Here is a 26909-nt window from a genome sequence, read left to right as displayed (position 1 = left end):
TGATTGTTTTAAAAATACCACAAGGCTTTGATGTTTTTCTGCAACAAACTTAACATAGCTGTCTCTCTGGACCCTCTTCCTTGTAACTCCAGTGTGACTTTCTCTCAAAGGTACTGGTTTTCAAATCATTTGGGGGGAACTCTGGGGTTCCTCAGAAGGTTCTCAGGGTTTCCACAATGAAAAGATCAATAATAGTGAACAAGCTTCCCTGAAAGACAATTGGCTCACCACCAATTTCCCCCTGTATTGTGCGAGAGTCTCTGAAGTGTTCTGGGCTGCACTCTCAGTTAACACAGGCTCAACTCAGATGTAATAGGAAAGCATGTGTTCTTCTACAAGAATAAGCCTAAAGAAACAGCAGGCTTATGCATCCCCCCACACCCCACATTCCCTTATGCATCATGCACTAGAGGAAGAGATGGAAAGCTCTGGTTGTGACACAATTCACAGTTCTGCATTACATATGAATTTGGGAACTATGGTTTAATTCAAACTACAGTTAGGGAAGTAATCAAGGGGGCTATTCTCACAATCAGCAAAAATCGGGCTAGGAGAGCCTATCCCGATTTTTGCTGATCGTGTAAACCACCGGGCTCGCACGTGAGCCCAGTGGCTTACAAGCAGCTAGCCCGCTTTTGTAGCCCTCCCCAAAGCCCGGGTTTGTGGAGCGAGCGCTCCGCAAACCCGGGTGGTGCGGCTCCGTGCCACGGTTACTCATGAGTAGACCCCCAGAGGGGAGGCGAAAAGCCACCTCCCGGCTCCGGGGGTCTCTCCAGTATGCCCTGCATGCTCGTACAGTGCATACTGGAGCTTCCGGGGGCCATGTGGTCCCCGAGCTCCCCAGCCCCTGCCGGCTCTGTCATGGAGCCGGCAATCGTGTGGGCGGCCGCCCAGGGCTCCCTCCCTGCTCGTGTGCAGGGAGAGTGGGCTTAGCCCGCTCTCCCTGCGCACTCTCAAGAACCAAGATCTTCAATCACAGTTTGGGCCTGGTTTGTTTTGGTTTACATCAAAGCAAAAGCTGAAGTTTTCCCAGTCCTTCTCCTGTATGTGGAACAGCAGAAGGGACAATACAAGGCTTCTTTATACCAAATGAGACCACTGGTACAGCTAGCTCAGTATTGCCTACAGTGACTGGCAGCAGTTCTCTGAGGCTGTTTACACGAGCAGCCCTACCCAGGCTTGGGCAGTCCTACCTGGGTAGGGCTGCTCATGTGAAGTATTGGGATTGAGGCTAATCCCAGCATTGCCTCCCCGCATAGCCCTGAATTTTTACCCGACCTTTTACCTGGGCAAAAGCACCCTTATACCCAGGTAAAAGGGTCACCCCTCAATGCACCACCATGTGGTGGTGCAGTGGGATACCTTATCATATGGTGCATTGTGGGATACCTTGAGGGCAACAAGCATTTTCCTGGCCTCCAGAACAGCATGCATCTTACGGCAGCACCTGTTGTGTGGGTGCATGAGCTGCGTGGCTGTAATTGCCACTGGATCATCTGGGGGGAAGGTAGGGGCTATTCTGCCTCCTCCTCATCCACCCTCCCCAGCCCAGAAAAAGATCGTGTAAATGACCTTTCCAGGGTTTCAGGTCGGGGTCTTCCCTAGCCCTGCTTGGAGATTATAGGGGTTGAACCTGGGATGTTCTTCATACAAAACAGTTGCCTGCCTGCTGAGTCACAGCTCCCATCAGAGGCTTGTGCACATTTTGGAAAATGATGATTTCATTGTTCATATGGGAACTGGGCCAGAGGGTTAAATGGAAGCCTAAGAGAGCTTTTACCAACTCTCTGTATGAAATGGCTGTGTGCTCTAAAACAGGGCAGATAAAAATAGAGGCTTTTTTAAAAAAATCAGTTTTCTCCCCCCACCCTTTCTTTTTTAAAAAAATTAAGCTGAATTTTTTTTAGTTTGTTATAAGAAGTTTCTCTTTTTTAAAAAAATCTGATTTAAAATGAAATCTGAACTTAATATTTGCAAGCAACATTTCAGAAAAAAAAAACATTTCTTAAAAGTGAATTTAGGGTGCTTCAATGAATTTACGAAAGACTGCTTTCCTTTGCAAAGAAAGAACAGTGGGGGAAACATTTTTGCCAGTCACAGGATAATCCCACTCTGCTGCCACGTCTGCCACGCCCCTCCTGCGATGTTCAAAGCTTACACACAGTGTTCTCTCTAACAGAGATTCCCAGGTGCTGTTGACTACAATTCCCAGCATCTCGAGATGCAATGGCCTTTGACTGGGGATTCTGGGAGTTGTAGCCAACAACATCTGGAAATTCCTGTTAGAGGGAACACGGCTTACACAACCTTCAACTGATGCGGCTATGGCTATAAGTGTCATGGTGGGCATTTCCGTGAGCAGGGGACCTGGGTGCCCAAGTCGCCTGCTCACAGAAGCACTTACCATCATGCTGACAGCCTTTGTCACTTCAGATGATAGCTATGTAAATGCAAGTGCTGTGGGAAGGGAGTGACAGACACAGCGACAGGGCGAGACGTCCATTCCCATCTGGGACAGAGTATTTGAGTACACCATCCTTTTAAATAATGCCTGCATGAGGCTAATAAAATGGGTGCAATAAAATGCTTGGGGATTCTGGGAGTTGTAGTCAACAACATCTGGGAATCCCTGTTAGTGGGAACACTGGTCCCCACCCACCACAGAATGTGGGACATGAGTGCACACATTCTAACCCTCCTAACATGCCATCCCGCACCACTCTTCACACATGATTTAAATCATGAGGCGAGTCTCACAATCAGTGAGACTCGCCGGAAGAGGGGTTGCAGGGAGAGCGGGCTTAGCCCACTCTCCCCGCAGAGGATCAAAAGGCAGCCCTGGGTGGCTGGATCAGCTGCCCACACAACTGCCGGCTCCATCATGGAGCCGGCGGGGGCTGCGGGGATCGGGGGCCGCACAGTTGGGGGTTTACTCGGGGCTTGATGCCTCCCGGTTTGGGGTCTACTCGTGTGTCACCAAGCACCGCGGCAACACACGAGCAAAAAGATGAGGTTAACGGAGCGCTTGCTCTGTTAATCTCATCTTAGGGGAGGGGTTTTTTTGAGAGCTAGGTGCCAAGAGCCGCGCGACTTCCGTTGCAGCACACAACCGCCCAAAGGCAGGCTAGGCTCCCTTAGCACACTTTTGGGTGATCGTGAGAATCGCCTCACTAAAATAGTTTTCAGGCAATTCAGACAAACCACCATCCTCCACATGATTACGAGGCTGAGGGGCAGTGTGCTGGGAGTGGGGCCGGGACAGATGTGCGCACTCATATTTTGCATCATTTGTAAGCTGGGCCATTTGGGCAGCTATTGTCTGAACCAACCCAGATAGATTAGAAGTTGTACACAGGTACAGCTAACTTCACAAATTTTAACCTCAAAAAAAGGGAAAGGTCAATGTGCCTCAAACATGAAGACACACTTGTGCCCACTTTATGAACATATCGCTTCATGGGTCATAGGAATATAGGAACACAGGAAGCTGCCTTATATTGAGTCAGACCATTGGTCCATCTAGCTCAATATTGTCCACACTGACTGGCAGTGGCTCATCAAAGTTTCAGCCAGGAGACTTTCCTAACCCTACCTGAAGATGCAAGGGATTGAATTTGGAATGTCCAGCTGTGCAGCCCAGGGTAAAATTGCTACCTAGAAATCCTTGACTATAGAATGATACAAGCCTTCAGACACACACAGAAAAATTAGTTTTAGCTAGCACCTAACTCTTCAAAAACAAATAAATTAAATAGTATTCTGTATTCTGAATACTGAAAAGAACTTAAAAGCTAAAGAAAGAAAATATGTTTTGCTTCTGATAAGAATTAGTTACATCTGGAGAAGCATTAAAAATGGAAATATGATTTTGTACCACTACAGCACTGTATAATAAACAGAAATCGCTATCACAGGTGACCTTTTGAACACTACTGTTATTGACAGTACTTGCAGTTATTTCTGTGCCCACTATAGAAAGTAGTGTGCAAGCAGAAAAGGAAGAGGCCCTCAAGATATTAGTGGAGAGATTTGTTAAAAGTATCTCTGCTTGTAACATTAATATTAACATTAGTATTGTTTGTTTACCAAAGTGGAGATTATGCAGATATGAACAAGGTACCCTTTTAATATTGCCTCCCACAACAACTGATATGAAGTACAATCAAATGAAAATGCTCTCCTCATGAAATAAAATTTAGTAATCCAAAAACCTTTGGTTTAAGATGAGAGAAGGTGCTTCACATTTTCACTCTTGCCCTAAAAAGAATGGAAATATGCATCAAGCAGAAGTTCTTAGGGGCATCTATAGGAAGTGGTTAGAGAAACTGCACCTGTTTAATGTCTGCCTGGATGCATCCCTCCCCAGCCCAATGTCCAATTGAAAGATCAAGGGATATACAAAAGGCACTTTTCTGGCATGCAGTCTAAAGGCGGAAACTATGCAAATGGAGTACAAAATAATGGTAAGTACCACTTCCTCAGTCTGAGGAAAAGTCGCCAACCCTTTAAACCCATTCAAAAGGGGAAAAAATAAACTGCTCTATCTAAGCCATTTTCCAATGGATCTTCACCAAATGTGCAGGGGAGGTGTCTCTTGTCACCCAGCGAATGTGTGCAGATGGCCAGGCAGATTGGACAAAGGGTTTTGATTTTATAAGCAAGAGAATGTTCAGGGCTTATTATAAAGGTGCAACATTCAAAACACTCTCCGCCTTAATTATACTGGCACTATTGTGCCAGTATGATCCCAAACATCCTATTTCACTGAAGTCAGGCTACATTTCCTCATAAATGGGCCAATTTTGGCCATTTGCCCTTTATTTCAGATAGACAGAAACTGGTATTATGAAGACTGGCATGAGTCCCTGCCTCCTAATTAGAACCACCAACTGCCTGTACGGAGGAGGAGGATGAGGAGGAGAAAGAAGTAGCAGTTATGGGGCAGGGGGGGGGAATTCACCATCACCACCTCCACCTCCTGCTGCCCTTGAAATCACCCTGGAAGAAGTCCCTCCCTCCTCACATAGAACCTACTGCCTGTGAGAGGAATGAAGAATAACCTCTTGGGGGGGTTTTTTGCTTGTTAAAAATGTTTTATTGACATTCTAAAATGCCTTGGAGTCTATGGACATGTTGTAGGGCCTGGAGTGTTCCCATCAGCCATGAAACTCACCGGGTGACTCTGGGCCAGTAATTTAGCTCTCAGCCTAACCTACCTCACAGGATTGTTATGAGGATAAACATAAAAATAAACACCACTCTGGGTTCCTTGGAGGAAGAACAGGATAAAAGTTTAAAAATAAAAAAAAACAGATAAATGAATAAATGCAACAAAGAAGAATCGTTGACTCTTGAAATCCATTCCCAAAAAAGCATTTAGTTCTCCCCTGTTCTGAACATCTGCTGAAATGCTCTGAATATTGTTTCGCATTTTTAAGGGGACTCTTTTTTATACCCCAAAATGACAGTTCTTGACTTCTTAATTTATCTCAAGGACACATGCAAGCCACCCTTTTCAAAGCACAGTTGATGAAACATTATCAGCTTTATTCCACACAAAGCTAGGATAACCAGGCACATTTCCTTGCAGGCATGTATAAATATTGTAATTAATGCCATAGCCATCTCTTTCCAAATGGAAGCACATTAAATTGACCGTGTGTAATGCAATGGAGTATGCCATTGGCATAATTTGCTGCAAATCTGTCTAATCTATTGTTAAACATTATTGCAGTTCAGTTCAAAAAGATAGTGTGGCTCACCTTAAGTACAAATCCATCTTGATGCAAAAAGAAAGATGGGGGGAGTTCCTAATCTTTCTGTCACAAAGTAACTCATAGATCATTCACTATTCCCACCCATCCCCAGTCTAAACTCTCTGGATATTATTGTTTGCCACCATGGTTAAGTGCTGATCGAGTATGAGTCAATCCAAACTCTTCAATTTTTAACAAGGTTTGCCTGTTAGAAACAGCTGTTCATCTGCACTGCAAATTTTGTAGGAAAAAAGTCCTCTTGAGTATCCAAATCCTCCACTTGAGCCAGAAAAGAAAGTATTAGATTATTTTGCATGTATTACCAGCTTATGACAAGCAAGTCAATTTTGCACTCCAGTGAAGTCAGATTGCAAATTTAGCATGAACTGAAACTGTATCCTAGCAAAAGTTGAGGTTTGCAGGCACCAGTGTGCTGGCATATTAATCAGCCCCACTGCCGTGACAAACATGAGTCATATTGTTACACAACAAAGAAAACAAACAAAAGGCATAGTGGCTAACATACAGAGAAGGTTGCACCAATGCAGTGAGAGCGCAGTCTAACAGAACTGCCCAAATGCACTGCTGCAGTGGGGGGAAAGCAATTTTTGACACCCTCCTCTTCCCCAAGACGCTCTCTGTACCATTTGAAAATATGTCACTGAGGGTTGTACAGCCCATGGGGACATATTTTCAGGTAGCACAGAGGGCTTCCTGGGAAGGAGAAGACGTCAAAAATTGATGCTGCACTAGTGTGGCTACTTGGGAAGATCTGTTAGGCTGTTCTCTAACTAAACCAGTGCATCCATGCCCCAAATGTCAGTCAGTGTATGTGTTATAATAAACATCTTGAGGAATGCTGGTTTTTTTACATTCAATTCAGATGTACGGACGGGGGAGATATATGGTACTTTTTTCTCAACCCTAATTTACACATTTGAGTAAAATGATAGAAAATGAGATTGAAAATTAGAAAATTTCTAGTCCTGGTGTTTTTTGGAGATGATAGTGAAGATAAAAATAATTCAATTGCATTTAAAAACCAAGCATGGTACCAAAATTAAAGGAACACGCCCTGTCTACACACTCATAAGTGTTAAGGATGAAAGTAAAAGAAGGCAGGTAGTATCTGTTATTGGCTCTGAGACATAATGGGATCTTATAAGGATCTAGTGGCTATGGTATTTTTTCACTCTCCTTGGGTCTCTGTGGGCCCTAATCCCATTTGTCTGCCCACTAAAAACTAATACATAGCTTTGTTTAGGTTGCAAAAGAATTATTTTCCTGAACAGGATGAAACATCATCTCGTTCCTCAATCTGTCTCCAACAGTAGTCAACCTAAAACCCTGGATATTCATAAACAAGGCACAGCAATATCTCCCCCCTGATGTTTATCCCCAGCATCTGGTATTCATAAAGGTCTGCTGTCAGCAGACATGGAGACTATTACGACTCTGCTAATTATAAAGAGAAACTTCTGCCTTTTACAAAGGCCACCTTAACACAAAACCTGTTAAAGTTAACACAAAATTTGTTCGTTCTCATTAAGGGAACGAACAAATCCCTTACACTTACTTTTGGCCAAGATGCTCTGTGTCACATTCCTCCTCCCCACTCACTGTTGTGGCTATTTTACAGCTGGAGCACTACTTTTCAGTTACATAACTAAGCTTTGGTAATACCCTCTAAACTTTGTCAGGACTGACAGCCTGGAAGCCAAGCAAGCACAGAGCAGGCAAGCATATATGGACAGCCTGAAAGAGCTTTGTTTTCATTCCAGAACCAAATCGCTCAGACTGAGGAGGCAGGCCAGAGTCTGAGGCTTGATTGTGCCCAGTAGAAACCTACTGATCCCCTTGTATCATCTGCTGAACTGGAAGCTGCACTGGGGTCAAGGAAGTATAGCAAAGAACAGGGCAGCTGCTTCCTCTTCGGTCAAGTTGCCCCAGTGGCACAAGAGAGTAAGACATTCCCTTACCAGAGGCCCTGATGAAAGGTCATCAGCACTTGCTGAGGTTTTACCCTTCGTATTAAGATGAACACAGGAAACTGCCTTCTACTGAGTCAGACCACTGCTCTGTCCACCCGTGTACTATCTCCTTCAACCAAGGGCTGCTCTTCAAGATCTCCGGCAGAGGCAATGCATGTACCCTGCCACTAAGCTATAGCCTCTCCTCCATGACGCTGTCCGAGGAGCCGAATTAAATGTGATCTCATCAGAGCACACAAAGAAATCATATTAGCATAATTTGTGTAATACACAAAGAGGCAATTCTCACGACCACCAAAACGTGGGCTAAGGGAGCCTAGCCCGCTTTTTGGCGGCCATGGGCTGCAACGGGAGACGCGCGGCTCCCGGCAGCAAACTCTGCTAATTCTCCCTCCCCGTTTTTTTTGGTTGTGTGTTGCCGCGGTGGAGTATCCTGAATTGCTTGTGCAGGGCATCCTGGAACTTCCGGGGGCTGCGTGGCCCCCGATCCCCGCCGGCGCCATAACGGCGCCGGCATTCGTGAGGGTGGACGATCCAGCCTCCCAGGGCTTCCTGCCTGCTCGTCTGTGGGGAGAGCAGGCTAAGCCCGCTCTCCCTGCAAACCCCCTAGAGGCGAGTCTCACTGATCGTGTGACTCGCCTCAGAATCTTTTCCCCACAAGTTGATTGCCTGGGGATGGGGAATGTTGCTCTTTTGACTCACAATAAATCAAAATCTCTGCTTAGACGTCAGGCCTATCACAGGAACTATCACAGAACTTGGCATCTCAACTTATACTTAAAAAACAACAACACGCTGCCCTATTTATTTGAAGCATTAAGCATATAATTAGCTCTCTTCCATGGAAATCAATGAGACCTAAACATGTTTAGCCATGGCTGGATCACACAATGTGTTTTATAGTTGTATGACATACCTGAGGAACATAGTAAGCTGCCATATACTGAGACAGACCATTGGTCCATCTAGCTCAATATTATCTACACAGACAGGCAGCGGCTGATGCAGAATATGAGTTGTCCATGTGGTTTTCAGAACAAACACCAGTGCAAAGTTTAAGATAACTTTACTTGTGAGACAAACAAAAGAGGCACTTAGGAGATCCGTACAGAACTTGCTGACTCACACAGGAACAGGAACAGGAAGGAGAATAGAAACTCCTAGCTAGCTCAACCAGTACTGAGGAAGCTACAGTGCCCCCTCTGGCTTCATAGCAGATTACATGCAAACTATACACCGTACGTTAGGCTGCAGCTGTTGCATATCCCAACAGCGGCTTCTCCAAAGTTGCAAGCAGGAGTCTCTCTCAGCCCTATCTTGAAAATGCCAGGGAAGGAACTTGGTACCTAGATGTTCTTCCCAGAGTGGCTCCATCCCTCAAGGGGAAGTATCTTACAGTGCTCAAACATGTTGTCTCCCATCCATATGCAACCAGGGCATGCTTAGCTAAGGGGACAAGTCATGCTTGCTACCACAAGACCAGCTCTCTTCCTCCTACCTTGCAAGCATGTGGGCAGAATCTGTATAAGACTTAGAGACTATAAAGGCCTAACGAGATATTACAGGGACTCATGGATGCCACCAATACACACATCCTTATGTCTCCACAGCAATATATAGTAAAAGGAAGACATAGGGGCTATTCACACATCCATGCTTGTATGCGGTTGGGTGGGCGTGGGGGATAGTGGTGTGCATGGAACCATGGTGTTCCAGTTCGCAGCCAGGGGGGGCTCTCTAAGGGCGGTGGAGGGTGCACTTACCCCTCCTGCCGCTTTCCCCCTGCTGACTCTCCTTTTTTGAAAAGCATTTGGGGCAGCAGCATACCTCCCTGCTGCCCCTTCCCCCATTCCTCGGCAAAAGGCTTCAAAATGTGCTATTGTGTGTGCGTACGTCACACGTGTGCACATCTGATGTACACACACATGTAATGCACACACGCAATTGCACATTCTGAAGCCTTTTGCCGAGGAACGGGGGAAGGGGTGACAGGGAGGTACGGTGCTGCCTCAAACGCTTTTCAAAAAAGGAGCGCCGGCAGGGGAAAAGCGGCGGGAGGGGTAAATGCACCCTCCCTTGCCCTTAAAGAGACACATATACCTCCGGCGTCAAACCATGAACCGCCCCCCCTCCAGCCAACCGGTTCGCAGGCCTTTAGAATGGCCTGCGAACCGGCCCATGCACATCACTAGTGGGGTGGGTGGGAAGCAGAGTTCAACCTACCTTCCCACAGATGATCCTCTGCAGCCCCTGTGGCATGCAAGCCACGCAGCCACACGGCCAGCGCTGCTGGGAACAGCGTGGATGACTAACTCATTATCCTGGCCTCTGTGAATCTCACAGTGCACTGCATGCCAAGCGCAGTGCTCTGGGGGATTCCCACAAGGAATGGGCGCTCTAGGTGCCCGTCTCTGGGTCAGCTCGTGTTGACAAATGAACCCGGGAGCTGGGTTAAGGGCATGTTCACACTATGAGCCAGCATAGCATAGAGGTGAGAGTGTTGGACTAGGACTGGGAAGACCTGAGTTCAAATCCCCATTCAACCATGAAATGCAATGAGTGACTCTGGGCCAGTCATGTATCTCTAAGCCTAACCTGCCTCACAAGGTTGTTGTGAGGATAAACCTAACCATGTTTCTCTGAGCTCCTCGAAGGATAAAGCAGGATATAAATGTTAATTAATTAATTAATTAATTGAACCCAGCTAAAAGCTGGGCTGCAGCACAGCCATGCCCAGGCATGGCTGCTTATGCTTAGTCTAGGCTGTTCATGAGAACAGCCTCATAATGTAACATCACTGCATTCAGCATTCCACCATCCTCACCCCACCAGCAGCAGACGTAGAGGCTGGCATAGGGGTGAAGAGGCATTCAATGACTCCTTTTGCTAGATGTTACTAGGAAGATGGGTGGGGGCGATACAGGTTGCCGACAGCCATACAGCCCCCACAACAACTACCTAGGTCCTAAGAGGGATCTAATGAGAATTGTGATTCTTTTCTTCATGTTCTGAGTTAGGTGCCCCTTATTTTTATTCCAATACATTCTATTTAAAGATGTACAGGGGTTTTTTTTATTTTTTAAAAAGCCATTTTAATAAAGAGTTTCATTGTGAATCAGGGTCACAGCAAACTGTTTCCTTTTCTGGTAATCTCCTAATCTTTATTAGCACAATCTTTAACCCTTGTCATGTACCCCTGGAGAGTACAATTTAGAAACTAGGTCAGCTCCAAGCAAACCCTCTTCCACAATTCTGTGTGTGCTTAAAATTAAATGAGATATTTTCCAAACCTAAAGTTAGTGGTAATTCAAAGAAGCTCAGGTTCTTTTACAATCTAGGCTAGCATCCCATGCAGAAAGTTTACTTGAGGTTAGGATTTGACGTCTGTACAAAACCAGCACAAAGGAAGGCATATCAATGACCTTTGTCCAAAATATTCCTTTTCTGCTAGGCACATTTCTCTTGCAGTGGTCCTCCAATATTCTCTTCACTCTGCCACTAGCAGTACATTGCCATATTTACCCAAAGACAAGTTGACTCTGAGGCTGTTCTGATGGGCTAATAAAGCCAAGCCTGGTCTCGGCTGATCCTCAGAACTACCGGGAGTCCCGTGGCTGTTGGCAGGAAAACCACCTCTGGAACCCACCTTTAAAATGAGATTGTCTGCCAGCCCCGGCTGATTGCAGCTGGGACTGGGAGACTCTGGGGCTCCCGGCTGACATTGGGGGATTCCCCATAATGTGCAGCACACTCGCATGGTGCATTATTAGAGTTCCAGGGACTGGGACGAAGTATCCCAGCTCCCAAACCTCCATGTTGCCAGCGACTGCTGGCAATCATGTGGACAGGTGATCCGCCTGCCAGGGAGCCAAGAGGGATCATCTGTGGGGAGCTAAGTGCAAGCAGCCTCCCCCCACCCCACTCTTTTCTCACCAATCATGAGAAAGGGATCTCTGCATTTTACAATAGTTTAAAAACCCAAACAGATAGGTTTTAAGGGCTCTCCTGAAGGGCAGTAATGAAGTCAAATTATGGATTTCTGCCGGAAGTGCATTTCGTAGCCCAGGAGCAGCTACAGAGAAGGCCCTCCTCTGAGTCGCGACCAGACGAACCGGTGGTAACTGGAGATGGACCTCCTCAGATGACCTTAACGTGTGGTGTAGGCGCTCTCTAAGATAACTCGGACTTAAGCCATTCAGGGCTTTAAAGGTAGTAACCAGCACTTTGTATTTCGCCTGGAAACATATTGCCAGCCAGTGCAACTGTTTCAAGGCAGGCATAATATGGTCTCTCCGGGTTGCCCCAGAGACCAATCTGGATGCTGCATTCTGAACTGACTTAAGTTTTCGAACTACGTACAAAGGCAGCCCCACGTAGAGCGCGTTGCAATAGTCAAGCCGGGAGGTTACGAAATGATGCACCACTGTTTTGAGGTCATCCTCTTCAAGGAATGGGTGCAGCTGTCGAATCAGCCGAAGCTGGTAGAAAGCACTCCTGGCCATGGCCTCCACCTGAGATACCAGGGTGAGGTCTGGGTCCAGGAATACTCCCAAGCTGTGCACCTGCTCCTTTTGGGAGAGTGTAACCCTATCCAGCACAGGAAGATCTAACTCACCCCTCAGATTCTGAGCCCCCACAACGAGCACCTCCATCTTATTTGGATTCAGCTTCAATTTGTTATCACTCATCCAGCCCATTACTGCCTATAGCAAAGCACATAGTGCCCGTCCTGTAATCCCGTCCCCTTTTCCTCCTGCTTGCCTGGGGTGGGGGGAGCAAGGGACAGAGTGGGAAGAGGGAATGCCCCCATGTCTCTGTGCCACTTGAGAGGATGACAAGCCTGCAATGGGATGTGACCATGTTCCTGTTGCCGGGCAACTACATAGCTGCAATGGTGACAGGAGGGGCGGAGCTGTTTCTCCAAGAGGTGTCCAGCAAAAGCTGTGGCATGCATAGAGCAGCCATGTCTCTGGGTGGGTCTGCGCCGCCGCCTCTATGATTGCAGTTTGAAAATCAGCATAAAACTGTGGTTATTGCGCCATCTGGAGTCAGATATAACACTTTGGTGGCCACACCAGAGGTCCTGGTGGCAAACATTTGTGCTAATCGAAGGTTCAAATTGGAGTTTGGCAAGCCAAAACACAGGTTGCTTTCAGCTCAAAACCATGGTTTCATACTTTCAGATGTAATGGAGTTCCAACTTCAGCCCCATTTAACTACAGTTTGGCATTATGTATGAACCAGGCCTCAGCGTGTAGAGGTTCTTTCCCCTGGAGGCCTCAGTAATGAAAGGGAGGGGATTTTATCACACACCCGATTCCTCCTCCCCCCGATGGCTGTCAGCTCTCCATGTCTCTACTCCTCAGCCTCTTCCCTTACATCTCCTAATATCACCTCCCACCCCCACCCCGTGGTTTTGAGAGAGTGGCTCCCTCTCTGCTTTCACAAGATTCCCCCAAGAGCATCCCCAGCTACGGCCTGGGCAGTTGCCCAGACAACCCTCCTTGTGTGATCCTCCTTGTGGTGTGGATTGGAACCTTCCTTGTGGCACTGAACCCTTCTTGTGGTGGTGTTTCCAGCATCTTTGGCAGCATAATGTTGGCCAAGTGAGTGGTCGATTTCCCCCCCAGCCACAGTTGGAGGTGATTTTCAGTTGGAGGTGATGTTCAGGCCTGGAGACAGGATGGTGGGTGCAGTAAGGGGCTGTGAACTCCTGACATTCAGTTAATGCAGGGTACACTAGGCTAACTCAACACTCTCTTGTGTCTGCATATTGTAAGGGAAGAGTAGAAGTGTGGGAAAGCTGCCACTCAGGCAGGGGCTGCTCATAGGCAAACAGGCTTTTGCCACTGCGGGGAGCGGAGAGCAACGGGAACCGCCCCCCCCCCCTTTGCCTCTAAATATCACCCACTGCCATGGCAGGATGGTGTGTAGTGTTGGTGGCTGGCTGCAGCGAGGGGGGGAGGGAAGCGTGCCCCTTTTTAAACTTTTTAAAGCACCAGGAGCAGTGGTGGCCTGTCTCCGGCCCCCCCAGCCCCTCCAGTAACATCCTGCGCATGGGGCGCGGCTCGCCACTTGGGCTCCAAAGCCGAGCAAGCTCTCCCCCTGTCTTTTCAGGCAGCATTTGCTGCCTAACAGTATTTATTTCCCTTTCTCTCCCTCACTGGAGGGAGAGAAAGGGAAATAAACGCTGTCAGGCAGCAAACGCTGCCTGAAATGAGAGGGAGAGAGAGTGCTCAGGTTCTCCAGAGCCTGGGCCACGCCCCCTTTGCATGTGGCATCGCACGCAACCCTAACAAGGTTCCTCATGTTCCCCAAAACACAGTTTGGAAACCACAGGTTGATGCTCTCCTAGCCGACATACATTTAGAAAAAGTTGGAAAAGGTACAACAACCTTCCTCAAACTTTCCAGAAAGCAGGATATTCATCAACCAGCTTCCCACAAATCATACCACAAAGTCCGGACCACAATGTCACAAACAGAGAGTGAACGTGCAGAGGCGTATCTAGGGGAAATAGCGCCTAGGGCAAGCACTGAAATTGTGCCCCCTGTCCAAGCATCTGACACCCATCTTTCAGATAACTTTACTATAATATCAGCTCAAAAATATAAGTCAAGCTCATTAATCTTTTAAAATTTCAAAAACTATATAGCAGTGGACGTAGCCAGACCAAAAAATGCTGGGAAACTACAAATTTCAGTATGCTGGGGCTCATGAAATACCCCAATACTATGTGGCGGTGTACTTAGAAAACTAAACAGAAGTGCCTGTCTAATTCTCTACTATGCATCTACTAGCATCACTATTACATACGTTTTAAAAATAAATGGAGAATTTGACTTTTCCCAGATACTCTGAAAATAATTAAAGGATATGCAGAGTAAACTGTGTTAAAATGTCAGTTAAAATGAGTAAATGACAGTTAAAATGAGAGAAAGAGAGCAAGAAACGCCCAGTGGGCCTTAATACTAAGGATTTCACACTGATTCAAAGACAAACTCACCATTAATAACCATCTTTTTAAGACACCACATTTAACTCACTTATCATAAGCAAAGTAAGAGCAAATGAATACAATCCTAGCTCATAAGCTTCAGCTCAGTATTCACAAGCCCTGATTCTCTGTACATAGTGCCAAACTGAATATGTGTACAGTGACTTATATTAAATCTTTTTTTTTTACCTGTAGCCCCTTCGGGGTGCTTCCTATAGGCTGTAGTGGGGGGTCTGCAAAGGTTACCCCTCCCACTGTTGACCTCTAGGGCCTCACAGAGACCATTTGAGCATGTGCAGTGGCCATTTTTAAAAATAATTGTTGGTTTTTTTAAATGGCCACTGAAAACAAAATGGCCACCATGCATGCTCAAATGGCCTCTGTGAGGCCTGGCATGTCCTAGGGCCTCACAGAGGCCATTTGAGCATGTGCAGTTGCCATTTTGTTTTTGGTGGCCATTTAAAAAATAATAATAATTTTAAGAGTTTGCGCCCCCCTTCAAGTGGCACCCAGGGCACGTGCCCTGCCCGCCCCACCCTAGATACGCCCCTGTGAACGTGTCACAGCAAGGTGCTAACAAGGCAAACAGCAATGAGGTTTCCTCTCCTCCTGCGTCCAAAGATATTAAATATATAAAGGCAATGTTAATAGCCCTAATTTGAAATACCATCATAAGCAAAAAGGCCTTCAAAGCAATGATGCCATACCCATATTTCCTACTGATGATCTTCTGAGAATTTTTATTTTTCAATTATCTTCCACAAATGACAATAAGTATAATAATTAGCAATTGCAGGCCAATTGTTGTTTATGGATTCATTGTGAGAAATACAACAGTTTTCAACTCTAACAGCACTCAGAGGCCAAATGAATTATTATACACTTCTGCATAACCTGCTTTGATTTCTCTCTCTCTCTCTCTCTCTCTCTCTCTCTCTCTCTCTCCCTCCCCCACCTCTCTCACACACACTCACATGTACATGAATAGGAGAATGAAGCTTATGAATGCTGTGTGATTTTCTACCTTGTGGGAAGCAATTATTCACTTACTGCCTCAAAAATATTGGTAAAAAAATAGCAATTTATATAAAGTAGCATGGCAAACCATTGTTTTGCTTCTATTATTTTATGGGAAGCTGGGGACAAATAAATGAGGGGAGTCCCAGAAAAATGCATAAAAAGCTAATTGCTTCTGTAGTGTCCACAAGGAAGAAGCTAATATAGCCAATACAGGATAGCCATTGTACATATAATACAGTAAAGTTACCCAATTTAAATCAGTTTCCAAGGAAAGTGTGAGAACTATAGTCTTTGGAGCCCTGTTAACAAGAATTATTATGCAGGCTGACCATGAAAAACTTTAAATTGCTTAAGTTATAGGTAAAATGTTGCTATTTTCAGGGGATACAGGGAGAAAGTTTTAATTACAGATGTAAAATAATCTCAGAAGCAACCAGAAGATTTAAAAATATTTCTAAGTCCTCTGATAGCAGTTGCAGATGGTCCAAACCCAGAAATGGCTTCTTAGGCCATTTGTGATTTGTGCATCCAATAAATATAAAGCAAGGTAACTACAGAATAGGATTTTTATATTGGAGTTTACTGTATTTTCACATGGTTCTATACAAGCAAATACTGATCTTCTGTGAGAAAGACAGGCCCAGGCTCAGCTATGGGCTGTGTAGGTTCTAAAGAGCTCAACTTTAGAACATGTTTTGAAAAATAAGGTCTAGCTATGACCAATGGTCAGATCCATATGATTGTTTATCACACAGTGGGAGTCAACATTTGGTAAAGCCATTGTCTGTATCATTTTGAGGTGAGGTTTACATCACTGCTTGGCAGATGACAGAGACAACCAGTTTACCAAGTGAATGAACAGAGGAAGCTGCCTTATATTTAATATATGTGCTCTTACCACCAGCTATGGTCCTTGGTAAGCTACAGCTATGGTTGTCTGAATCTACCCTAACTGAAGACTGCAATAAGAAAAGTATATTTCTTACTTTAAAAGCCAGACAGCAACAGTGTTATGCTAGAAAAATTAATCAACTAGAACTTAATCTCAGATTAACTCTCATGAACACAATCTATGCCAATTAATTACTGAAGTTGCTTATTGGCAAAGACTCTAGGATTCAATGTCCTGAAATGCTGAGCTAGATGCATCCTCCTTTCTTTCTCAAAAGCTCCCTACAACAACTATTCCTGCCAGTTGAAATCAATAGCAACACATCTTTTAAATCTGGATCATCTGGAATATTTATATCCTCGAAATTGTTTACTCTTGACACAATTTATTTTATCCCACAGGGTTACTGTGATAGGAATGGTCTGTATTCCCAAATGTAATATAGGGGTGTGCACAAAACTGGAAAACCCAGTTTGGTTCAAGTATTACCAGACTTGAACTGAACCAGGTCCAGTCCGGTTCTGTGCACACTAGAACCAGGCCCGGTCTGGCTCTAGTCCAAACAAATTCAGGCCTGGCTCAGGGGGGAACAAATTTTTTAAACCAAAAAAATGTTTTTTAAACATTTTAAACATGGTGTTTTATCACCATTGTGGAGCTTTTGTGGAATGAGGGGAAAATGCTTTTTCTGAAAGCTGCTTTGTAATTACTTTGTTCTCATGGAATGGGAAAGTGTCTTTACAATCCAGTGCCTTCGTAATCGTTCCATTCTCCATTTTCCGAGATAGAAACTGCTCGAAGTTTTAGGGTGGTGGTTCAGCCGCAAAGCGCGTGAGACAGAACTCAGGTTTGCACTGGTCAAGAAATGGTTAATAGGGTTTGCAAGTTGCCTTGCCTAATTGCAAGTTGTAAAACCATAAATTTGCTGACCTAGCTGGAATGTGAAGGAGGCCCCCCTTTCCTTGTATCTCCTGATAGCCAAGCCTGCAAAAGCCTGCATAAGTTACACCTTCAAGGACACAACATCTGGCTAAGATAAGGAGGGACAGCTTGCTTATCAACATGTAGAGTAGAAATGCTTCATTGTACTAGAGGAATGTTTGTCTAATTAGCAATGATTATAATATTTGTAATATGACTGTGAAGTGATGTTGACCAATGAAGATTGTATGCACAGAATGTTGACACCCAACCCTTTTAATGTATAAAAAGCTTGTGACGAAGGCAGCTGGTGTGACGCTTTGGAATAGCCGTGAGGCACAGAGCGGTCACCACCAGCGCTGGGGCTGTAAAGCAATAGTGATTTGCTTCCTTCAACTATCCAAGTCTCCTAGTTTATGGCTCTCCAGGTAACACTTTGAGGGGTGCTGCTGTGGCTGTGTGGGTGTGGTGTCTCCAAGAAGACAAGGATTGTAGAATAGAACAATATCGGACCTCTGAAAAGTATACAGTGTACTGTGCTTGATTGGCTAGCAAACTCGCCTGACCTGACCCCACAGAGAATCTATGGGGCATTGCCAAGAGAAGGATGAGAGACATGAGACCAAACAATGCAGAAGAGCTGAAGGCCGCTAATGAAGCATCCTGGTCTTCCATAACACCTCATCAGTGCCACAGGCTGATAGCATCCATGCCACGCCGCATTGCGGCAGTAATTGCTGCAAAAGGGGCCCAAACCAAGTACTGAATACATATGCATGCTTATACTTTTCAGAGGTCCGAGATTGTTCTGTTCTACAATCCTTGTCTTCTTGGTTCCATGTAATCTTCTAATTTTCTGGGATTGTGGATTTGGGGTTTTCATGAGCTGTACGCCATGATCATCACAATTATAACAAATTAAGGCTTGACTTATCTCGCTTTGCATGTAATGCGTCTGTCTCATATATCAGTTTCACCTTTTAATTTGCATTACTGAAATTAATGGACTTTTGCACAATATTCTAATTTTCCGAGTTTCACCTGTATTGGCCAGATTTATCCTGAAGTCTCTGTGAGTTATTGGGGAGCAGTTCACATGCAATTCAGGTTTTTAACTGCTCGTTAGAATGTAGCCTGATTTTTAAAAATCCACTATTTTGCATTGGTTCTTTGGGACAACTTCAATTTTGCAGTAAAGCCTCCCAGTAAACTTGCAGTAAAGCCTACTGTGTGTAAAAGTCCCAGGTAAGTGTGTGGAGAATTACAGCCTCAGACAGCAAATCTAACCACATTTAGCTGGAAATAAATTTCAATGAAACCTAAAGCACTTACTATCAAGGAAAGCATGTCTACTTAAAAATAAACTCCATTGCATTCAACTGTCTGAGGTCCTTCCCTGGTAAGTGCATATATGATTGCACATGCTCAGGATGTAAAGCAAACCAAACTAATTTGTGCTCCCAGCATATTTTGCTCCCTATAGAAGACCAGTAAGTCCCACTGAAGCAAGTAAGATAAGCGGGGAGAAACAGAGAAAATAGCAAGAATTGACACCATTCCTCAGGAGGAAAAGCGGGGGGGGGAGAACGAGGAATCTGCCCTCGGTCCTAGAAGTCATTCTCCCTGCTCCCCAATGTGGAAATAGGGCTGGTTGTGATCTCTCACTGTACTGCGATAAAAACCACTCTCTGCAGGTGCTCAGAATCAGGGTCATCCCTCGTGGGGTGCGGGGCTGGGGGGCAAATCAGCATGTGCAGGGCCTCCTTAACATTTCATATCATTACAGAGTCATACTGACTGATGACATACAGTGTAAATAGTGTGAGTGAGGTTTTTGGACATGCCCAACCGGCTTGGCATTTCTAAAGAAAAATAAAATAAAAGCACAACACATGGCTCACAGTTCTCACTCAGACCTTCTGGGTTGCAAAACAACTTGAACATAAGTACATTTATGAATGAATAAATAAACAAACAAACAAAATATTGTTTGTTCTAGAAGTTTTTGAAATTTTCTGCCATGAAACAAACCACTTATAGGACTTTTTAGATAGTTTTTTTTTTTTTAAGCAAGCACATTTTCCAATCTGTTTCAAATATTCAGAGACTTCTTGGTCTCTCTCCCCACCTCATATCAAAGCCCTATGGCAAGCAGATCCTTAGAGATGGGCGGGGGGAGGGTAACCACAAAAAGGAATTCACATCATACCTCCATTACTAAGCAGGCAAAGGCTGGTCTGTGCTGGGCAGAGGGTCTGCAGAGAACTGTGGTGGGTAAAAGGCAGCCAGCCATGGCCACTCTGCCTGCCTGCCTGCCTGCCTCCTTCCTTCCTTCCTTGCCTGCCGGGGCACTCGAGTTCAGGCTTCAGGGAGGCCTGCACAGAGGCCTCTCTGGAAGCCCCGCCCACCCGCTGATCTGCTGAGAGGCAGCAAGAGAAGGAGCTCTTTAGCAGCTTGCTGCCTGGCTGCTTAGATTGCTGGCCAGGAGGGCTGGCTGAGGGGCCTTGAGGCTGGGTGGGTGGGCAATGGGGAGTCATGTGACATGTCTCAGGGGGGCCCTTCAAGGCAGTGGGCCCCCAGACGACTGTCTCCCCTTGTCTAATCACAGTTACGCCCATGCAATGGTGGTATGTCCGCCTTTTAAAAATAAACCACCTCAAACTGGCCCCGGACCTCAAGCCAAGCTGGGCCCGTTCAAGTGCAAACTGGCTCGATCTCAAGCTGGCTCACAAATCTCTAATGTAATGGAAAAGAAGACATTTAAAATGGAGTTTCCTTGTAATAATGAAGATATAGCTTTTGTTTAAATTGCACAGTATCTCACTGTTCAGTAGCTCACTGAAGGAAACTATTCTTTCCTTCAGAATTCTCAAAATTGCAGTCTTTGAGAAACAATCCCTTTCCTTTAGAAACTAAATGAAAAAGTGTAGAAGCAGTTGCAAAAATGTGGGAGCACCTGCCGTGTGGCTCTCTCTGCTATTGCTTAATTTCAGTACAGTTTCCTACACTTCTACTCCAGCTCCAGTTTGAGTTTTAAAATAGTAACAAAGTAGTTGTCACTTTAAAGATCAAACTGGAGCTGGGGTAAAGCTACGGGAAGTTCTGCTGAAATCAGCAGGTTCCAGAGCGAGCTGTGCCACATCTGCTCCCATACCTGCTAGTTAATATAAGGAGGAGTAATGAGTCTTTCATTCAACTTTTCCTTCCTCTGTGCATCCTATAACACAGAAAACGTTTCTGCACCCAAACCTTTCTTTCTTGGATCAGGATTCTAATTGCTTGACTGAAGTAACCAGTATATAACCTTATGATTGCAGGCTTGGAGGTAGCCACCCTTCTGGACACTGTGCTCAGTAAGAATCTCCTCTAGGCTACCTGACAAGGAACCTTGGTAGGCTCTTTTGTTTTTCTTTCAGATTGCTGATGCGCCACAAATTACTAATGCATATGTGTGGGGGCTAGTACATTTTGTGGGCTTAAGACTGTATTTACAGTATGTGATAGAAACAACATCTTGCAGGTAGAGACATCACAGGCTTGCAACTATCTCTCTCAACTGTGCAAGAACGCCTCACAGTTAGCAAGAGACACTGGGCTGGATGGACAGGCCCAGCGTCACTTCAGCCACCGCTGGGGGTGAGGGAAGAAGGACTGCTTGGCTCACCCCCCGGCAGCCACCCCTTGGCTGAGTGATGGCTGAAGTTTAAAAAAACACTGAGGTTCAGCATAGGGGTGGCAGGTGCAGGCTGGTGAAAGGAGGCCACTACCCCCCCCCCCCAGCCATTTGGAGGCCACCCAGACCTTGGAGGCCACAGACCGGGGCCCCAAAGGTCCAGGGGTTAGAGTGCTTCTGGTTAAACCTGGACCAATGGCTGCACTATTAGGGTGCTAATAAACATGCCTCTAATTAAATTAAATTCCCAGATTTCTGAGCTGTGCAGCAACCCTATCCTAAACATAAAGCAACTTGTTTCCCCACTTTTTCCAAGCTTCAAAATAAGTGCAATTGGTGAACAACCTCTTCATGCAACAACATATACCCAGCCCTGGTGGCCAATTTGATGGTGTGATTCTACTTTGATGATGTAGCTTTATCTCAAGGTCAGCCTCAATGAACTGAGTTTCTCTTTTATAGAAATGCTTTTCATTTGGCTATCTGATTCCAATAACACTTTAAAGGAAGGCAATTTCCTTGTTTTCATCAAATGAAAACAAAACACTGTATAGTCCCTGTTCATTTTATCACACTCTTAATACTTGGTGCTAAATAGCCATTTTATATAATTAAGCGCCACACTGCAGTATCCAATCCACAGTATCCAATCCACTCTGAATTGTGCCTTTTTACATCAGTGATGCTTTCTGCGCTGTGAAGAATTGGCTCTAAAAAGGATTTTTAAACCTACTTTCCAGTAGGCTTAAGAGATCACCCAGCATTCCATGTATGTATTTCTGTGTCCGTGTATGTCCCCCTATCAACTTCACAATGCCTAGACCTATATGAACCAAATTGGGTACAGCTGTAGGGACACATAGGGACACCTCAATGGCGTGATGAAATGGTGATGTCATCCACCCCAGTTCAAGATGGCAGACACGAGAACATTTGAGGCTAACTTGTGAACTGCCTAACCTATTTGTACCAAATTTAGTCCCGTTAAAAGGATAGTGAAAGGAAAGTAGACAGATTACTTCTTACTAGAACAACTTGTCAATATTATTGTTCATTCATTCATTCATTCATTCATTCATTTGAATATATTTGCTTTCTCTGCAGCTCTCCGGTAATGGAAGGGGGGCTATGGATCCACAAGAAACTTTGAGTGCCTCTGAACTGAGGGTTTCTTGACATAGCACAGCAAGCATGGAGGGAGAGGGGGAAATGAATGTTGTCTCTCCCCTCCCTCCAGGAGCCGTTTCCACTTGTATAAGTATGTTCCTGAGGGCTGTGCAACCCTCAGGACCATATTTGTTCAGGTGGAAAGAGTTTTTGAAGGGAGAAGAGTGATGTGAAAATTGCTTTCCCTCCCACTCCGCACTCGGTCTGCTGTGCAACGAACCCTTCAGCACAGAAAAGTTGAAGGCTTCTTGTGGATCCACAGGCCTCCTTCCATTGCTGGAGGGCTGTGGAGAACCATTCTTCATAGATGGTAGCCATCACTTTAAAAATTTACTGATGTGAGAAACCTGTTCCTCATTTTGAAAACTCTGGCTCAAACTAATCTAATACTGCAGTAAACAATCAGATGGGCACATTTTATCTCTCCCAAGTGGGTCAGCGGGCAACAAAGTAGAACAGGTGAACAAACAGATGGAATTTCAGGAAACAGGCATAGAGGAACAGCTTGGAGGACTAACGAGCCACTCAACCACCACCTCAGAGGCTAGAACTTTTGAGACAAGGTCTGCCGATTTATCAGGAGGCTTGCCAAATAGTGTTGGCAGCCAATCAGGCTGAAACTGGTCAGCAAGCAGCAGAAGGTGCTGAGGCAAGGCTGACAAAGATCCGCAGTGAGTCTATCTGTTGGTCTATGCCAGAGTTGTACAACTTCAGCCAACCTGAAGATATTGGACTACAACTCCCATATTTCCTTACTATTAGGCCTGTGCACACATGTTCAGAAAACTCTGATTTGGATTTGACCTAATCCAAATTTGAAAATATCAGATCCTGATTCTATGGGATCTGGTGATATTGGATTGGTGAATTCTGACTTGTTTTCATCCCCTGATTTTGGGTGATTTTTTTTTTTGACATTTTTCTTTTTAAATGGATAAAAACGGTGAAATATGGCTTGTTTCAAGCGAGAATTTTACAAAAGGTTCTGTATCTGAAGCCTCTCCTTGGACCATCATTCCACCCCATGTGGAGGAAAAAGAATATTCCTTTGATTTTATATTAATTTTTTCTTCCCTATTGCAGGAACAAGCAGACCTTTTGAAAGGGATTGAAAGGATTTCACACCTTTTAATCCCTTAATGGCTAGAACGGAAAGTGATAAATTCTTTCTAATCACAAAACCAGATACATTCAAAAGTATTTTCACTTTTACTGACTGTGCTTCAGCAGTGGGGAAGCCAAAAATTAATATAAAATCAAAGGAATGTCCTTGTTGCTCTACATAGGGGTGGAATGATGGTCCTAGGGAGGGCTTCAGATCCACAACGTTTTGTAAAGTTCTGGCTTGGAACAAGCCAGTCCCCCCCCCCCACCCCATTTTTCTTTTTCAAAAAATCCCCCCAAATCAGAGGAGCTACCCACAGCCTTGAAAAAAACCAATACCAATAACACCAGTCCTGCCAATGTGGACTTCATGCAATTTGCTAGATTTCATAACTGTATGCCAATCCATATTAAAGGGGGGGGAGGCGCATGTGGAGGAATTTTCATGAAGGCAAAGGGCAAATTGCTCCACATACTGGTGGAATGATGGTCCTAGTGGCATCTTCAGTTTCGGAAGGTTGAAACAAGCCAGATTTCACCATTTTTACCAAAAAAAATTAAACATTAACTAAAAATCAAGAGATTGACCAATTTTCTTCAAATTTACTATAGACAGCCCTGACCTCCTTACTCACATGTGTGGCAAGTTTCAAAGCTCAAGAACCAAACAGTGAATTTTAGTGATTTTTTCCCCCCATTTCCCCATTCACCTCTAAGGGGCAAAATCCTATTCCATTTTGCTAATTGTGAAATTTTGAAGTATTTCCAAAATTAATTTGATAGTTCAAAATTAATTCTGACTTAATTCTGACTTTATCAATCTGGTTGTTTTTTAAAATTGGATTTGGATTTTACTGATTTTGACTAAAATCCAAATTTCCGAACCTGAATTTGCACAGGCTAACTTATTATTGACCACTGTGGCTGGGGATTATGGGAGTTGTCATCCAAAAAGAGATGGAGGGCAACAGTTGTGCAACCCTGGTCTCTGAATTATTCTAGAATGATATATTACCACTATATAACCAACTATTTCCAGTGCTTTGAAAGAATTGTACCTTTCCTGATCTTATATAATATCACACACCTCTGTGAGACTGTTGGTCCACAAATGCTGGTCCAATGGCTTTTATTGCTTTCCTAAGTATATTAAAATGTTGACCTCCCCCTCACACTTGTCTTATCACAGGTCAAGATGCCCCAGACAGCCAGCAGAGATCAGAATGCTCCTGATCATGTTCCCTGAAATGTAGGGGATCTCATCTGGCCAAGGAGCTGCCAGCTTGCCTCTCCTCCCAAACTGCCCCTCCTCTAGAATTCAAGGCAGAAACTGGGAGCAACTATGGAAGTTGAGGCAAGCACCCCTGGAATGTTGGCCCTGCTGTCCACTTACCCTTCCAGAACCATTTTGCTGACATGGACTTGAGAGCTACCATCAGAAAGCTGAGGAGAAGAGAAGGTACATTGTGGTTGTGGAACCGCCACTCTTCACCTGGGAGACAGCTTCCCAAATGCCGCTTCCCTCTAGAAACTGCATAGGGGAACTAGGCTGGTTTCTACTGCTTTAGGGGAAAAGCAGAATCTTTGTGATAAAACGTCAGCAGTTACAAATTCTAACCTCTTTGCTTGCCTAGCAGATGACAAACCTAAAGGAAGGAACACAGAGGTCTGAGATAATGGTAGGGAAACTGGCATAATGGCTGCTGATGTGATAACGGCACTGCTTTCCTCCTTCCTCACAAGGATGCTGGAATGAGCTACAGACAAATTGGACTGGCAGAAAGAATGCAGGGAGGTAAGAGGGCAGTTGAGACCACATAAAAAGGTGAGAGTCTCAAGCAACATGGTGGAGGTTGGGGCCAAGGAAGTCAGCTGAGAAGGGAAATTGGGACTAGTATTCACCTGCCCAGTGCCCACTCTAGGGATCATCTTTTTGACATATGTGGTAATTAAGTTCTAATGTGTATTAGAGTGGTTTTTGAGGCAGGGGAAGTTCTAATGTGTATGAAAAACTTATTACCGTAGGTGCCTCCTCTGTACAATTTTCCTTCTGAATGGGAGTCGCTGGAAATTCAGGGACGGCTTTTGCAGCCTTCCTTTTGGCTTTTTCCATTTGAATGTTAGTGAAATAGTTGACAGCTGCGAACTCAATAAGTGCAGAGAATACAAAGGCGAAACACACAGCAATGAACCAGTCCATGGCAGTAGCATAGGATACTTTGGGTAAGGAATGCCTTGCGCTGATGCTCAGAGTTGTCATGGTCAAAACTGTGGTGATTCCTTTAAAAGAGAAGAAACAAAGCAAAGTTTCTTGTTGCATTTATTTACTACAGAAGAAAATCAGCATTTTAAATCCTCCTATATATTTGATGTCATAACCAAGCCCCAAAGAGTTGAAAAAATACCATGTAAAATGCTCCAGTCCATATTTCATGTATTCTCTTGCAGCAAGGGGGTCAATTGCTCTGAAGCATTTCAGCACCCTTCCTTTCTTTTTCTAGCTTTATTTGAAGATTTCACTAACAGATCATTGGAATCAATTATTCCAATGAAGCCACAAAGGGGATAATGAAAATATTGTATGAACAAGATATTGGTGTCTAATTTACCCCAGCATGGTAACAATTCTCATTTAACACAACAGATACTTTATGTTGATGCAACAGTTAAAATAAGGTATTAACCATTTAGGGTTTTCCCCCATGTCTCCAGGAGGCATCAGGGATCTGAGATACTTCATAGGAATTCACACTGGAGGTGCATCATTACAAACTCCAAATATCATCCCCGTGTAAGTATTTGTTCACTATAAACACGCGCTAGCAGCCAGTCTAAATTACTGTGAGTAATCCTATTGAAATTAATGGGACACAGACAGGACTAACTTGTCTCATTATTTCAATGGGGCTACTTATGAGTAATTTAGTCTGGCTGTCAATCATTCGAAATACAATTTCATATACTTTTACTTCAAATTGAAATCATTATGTTTGTTCACAACTTCTTAATTCTATGCTAAATCATGGCCATTGTCAAATACATCTCTCTTTTAAAATGATTTAATTGTGGTCTATTGGACCCCAATACCAACTAATGTTAAGTGCTTTTTTCAAGTGCAGCAGTTTTTAAAATAGTTAAGGTTAAAAATATCAAAATTGCTTAATAGGTTGTTGTTTTTTAGTGCTTTACAGTTGCAAATTTAAGTTTATCTTTTATTCAGTTTATCTAGAACTCAAAATGACAATGATTCCACTGCAAATTCTTACAGCTTTTTCTTCTTTTTCTTTTCTCCAGATGGTAATAAGGAAAAATGAACTCAATATTGCTTTAAAAGAATATAGGAGACTATACATTTTAATAAAGCAACAGAGGAGACAGCAATATGTGA

General features: G+C 44.4%; 1 protein-coding gene across 1 annotated transcript in view; it reads right to left on the bottom strand.

Moving 5' to 3' along the window:
* Positions 1-26909, bottom strand: part of GABRA4 (gamma-aminobutyric acid type A receptor subunit alpha4) — a 104646-nt gene that overhangs the window by 9915 nt on the left and 67822 nt on the right. The window contains exon 8 of the mRNA XM_053256649.1: positions 25542-25801. Coding sequence (XP_053112624.1) covers positions 25542-25801 — 260 coding nt within the window. The remainder of the gene's footprint in view (positions 1-25541; positions 25802-26909) is intronic.

The sequence above is a fragment of the Hemicordylus capensis genome, chromosome 5 (assembly GCF_027244095.1).
Source record: "Hemicordylus capensis ecotype Gifberg chromosome 5, rHemCap1.1.pri, whole genome shotgun sequence".
Classification (NCBI taxonomy): Eukaryota; Metazoa; Chordata; class Lepidosauria; order Squamata; family Cordylidae; genus Hemicordylus; species Hemicordylus capensis.
Note: the sequence above shows the minus strand (reverse complement) of the source record. Positions and strands in the feature narration are given on the sequence as shown.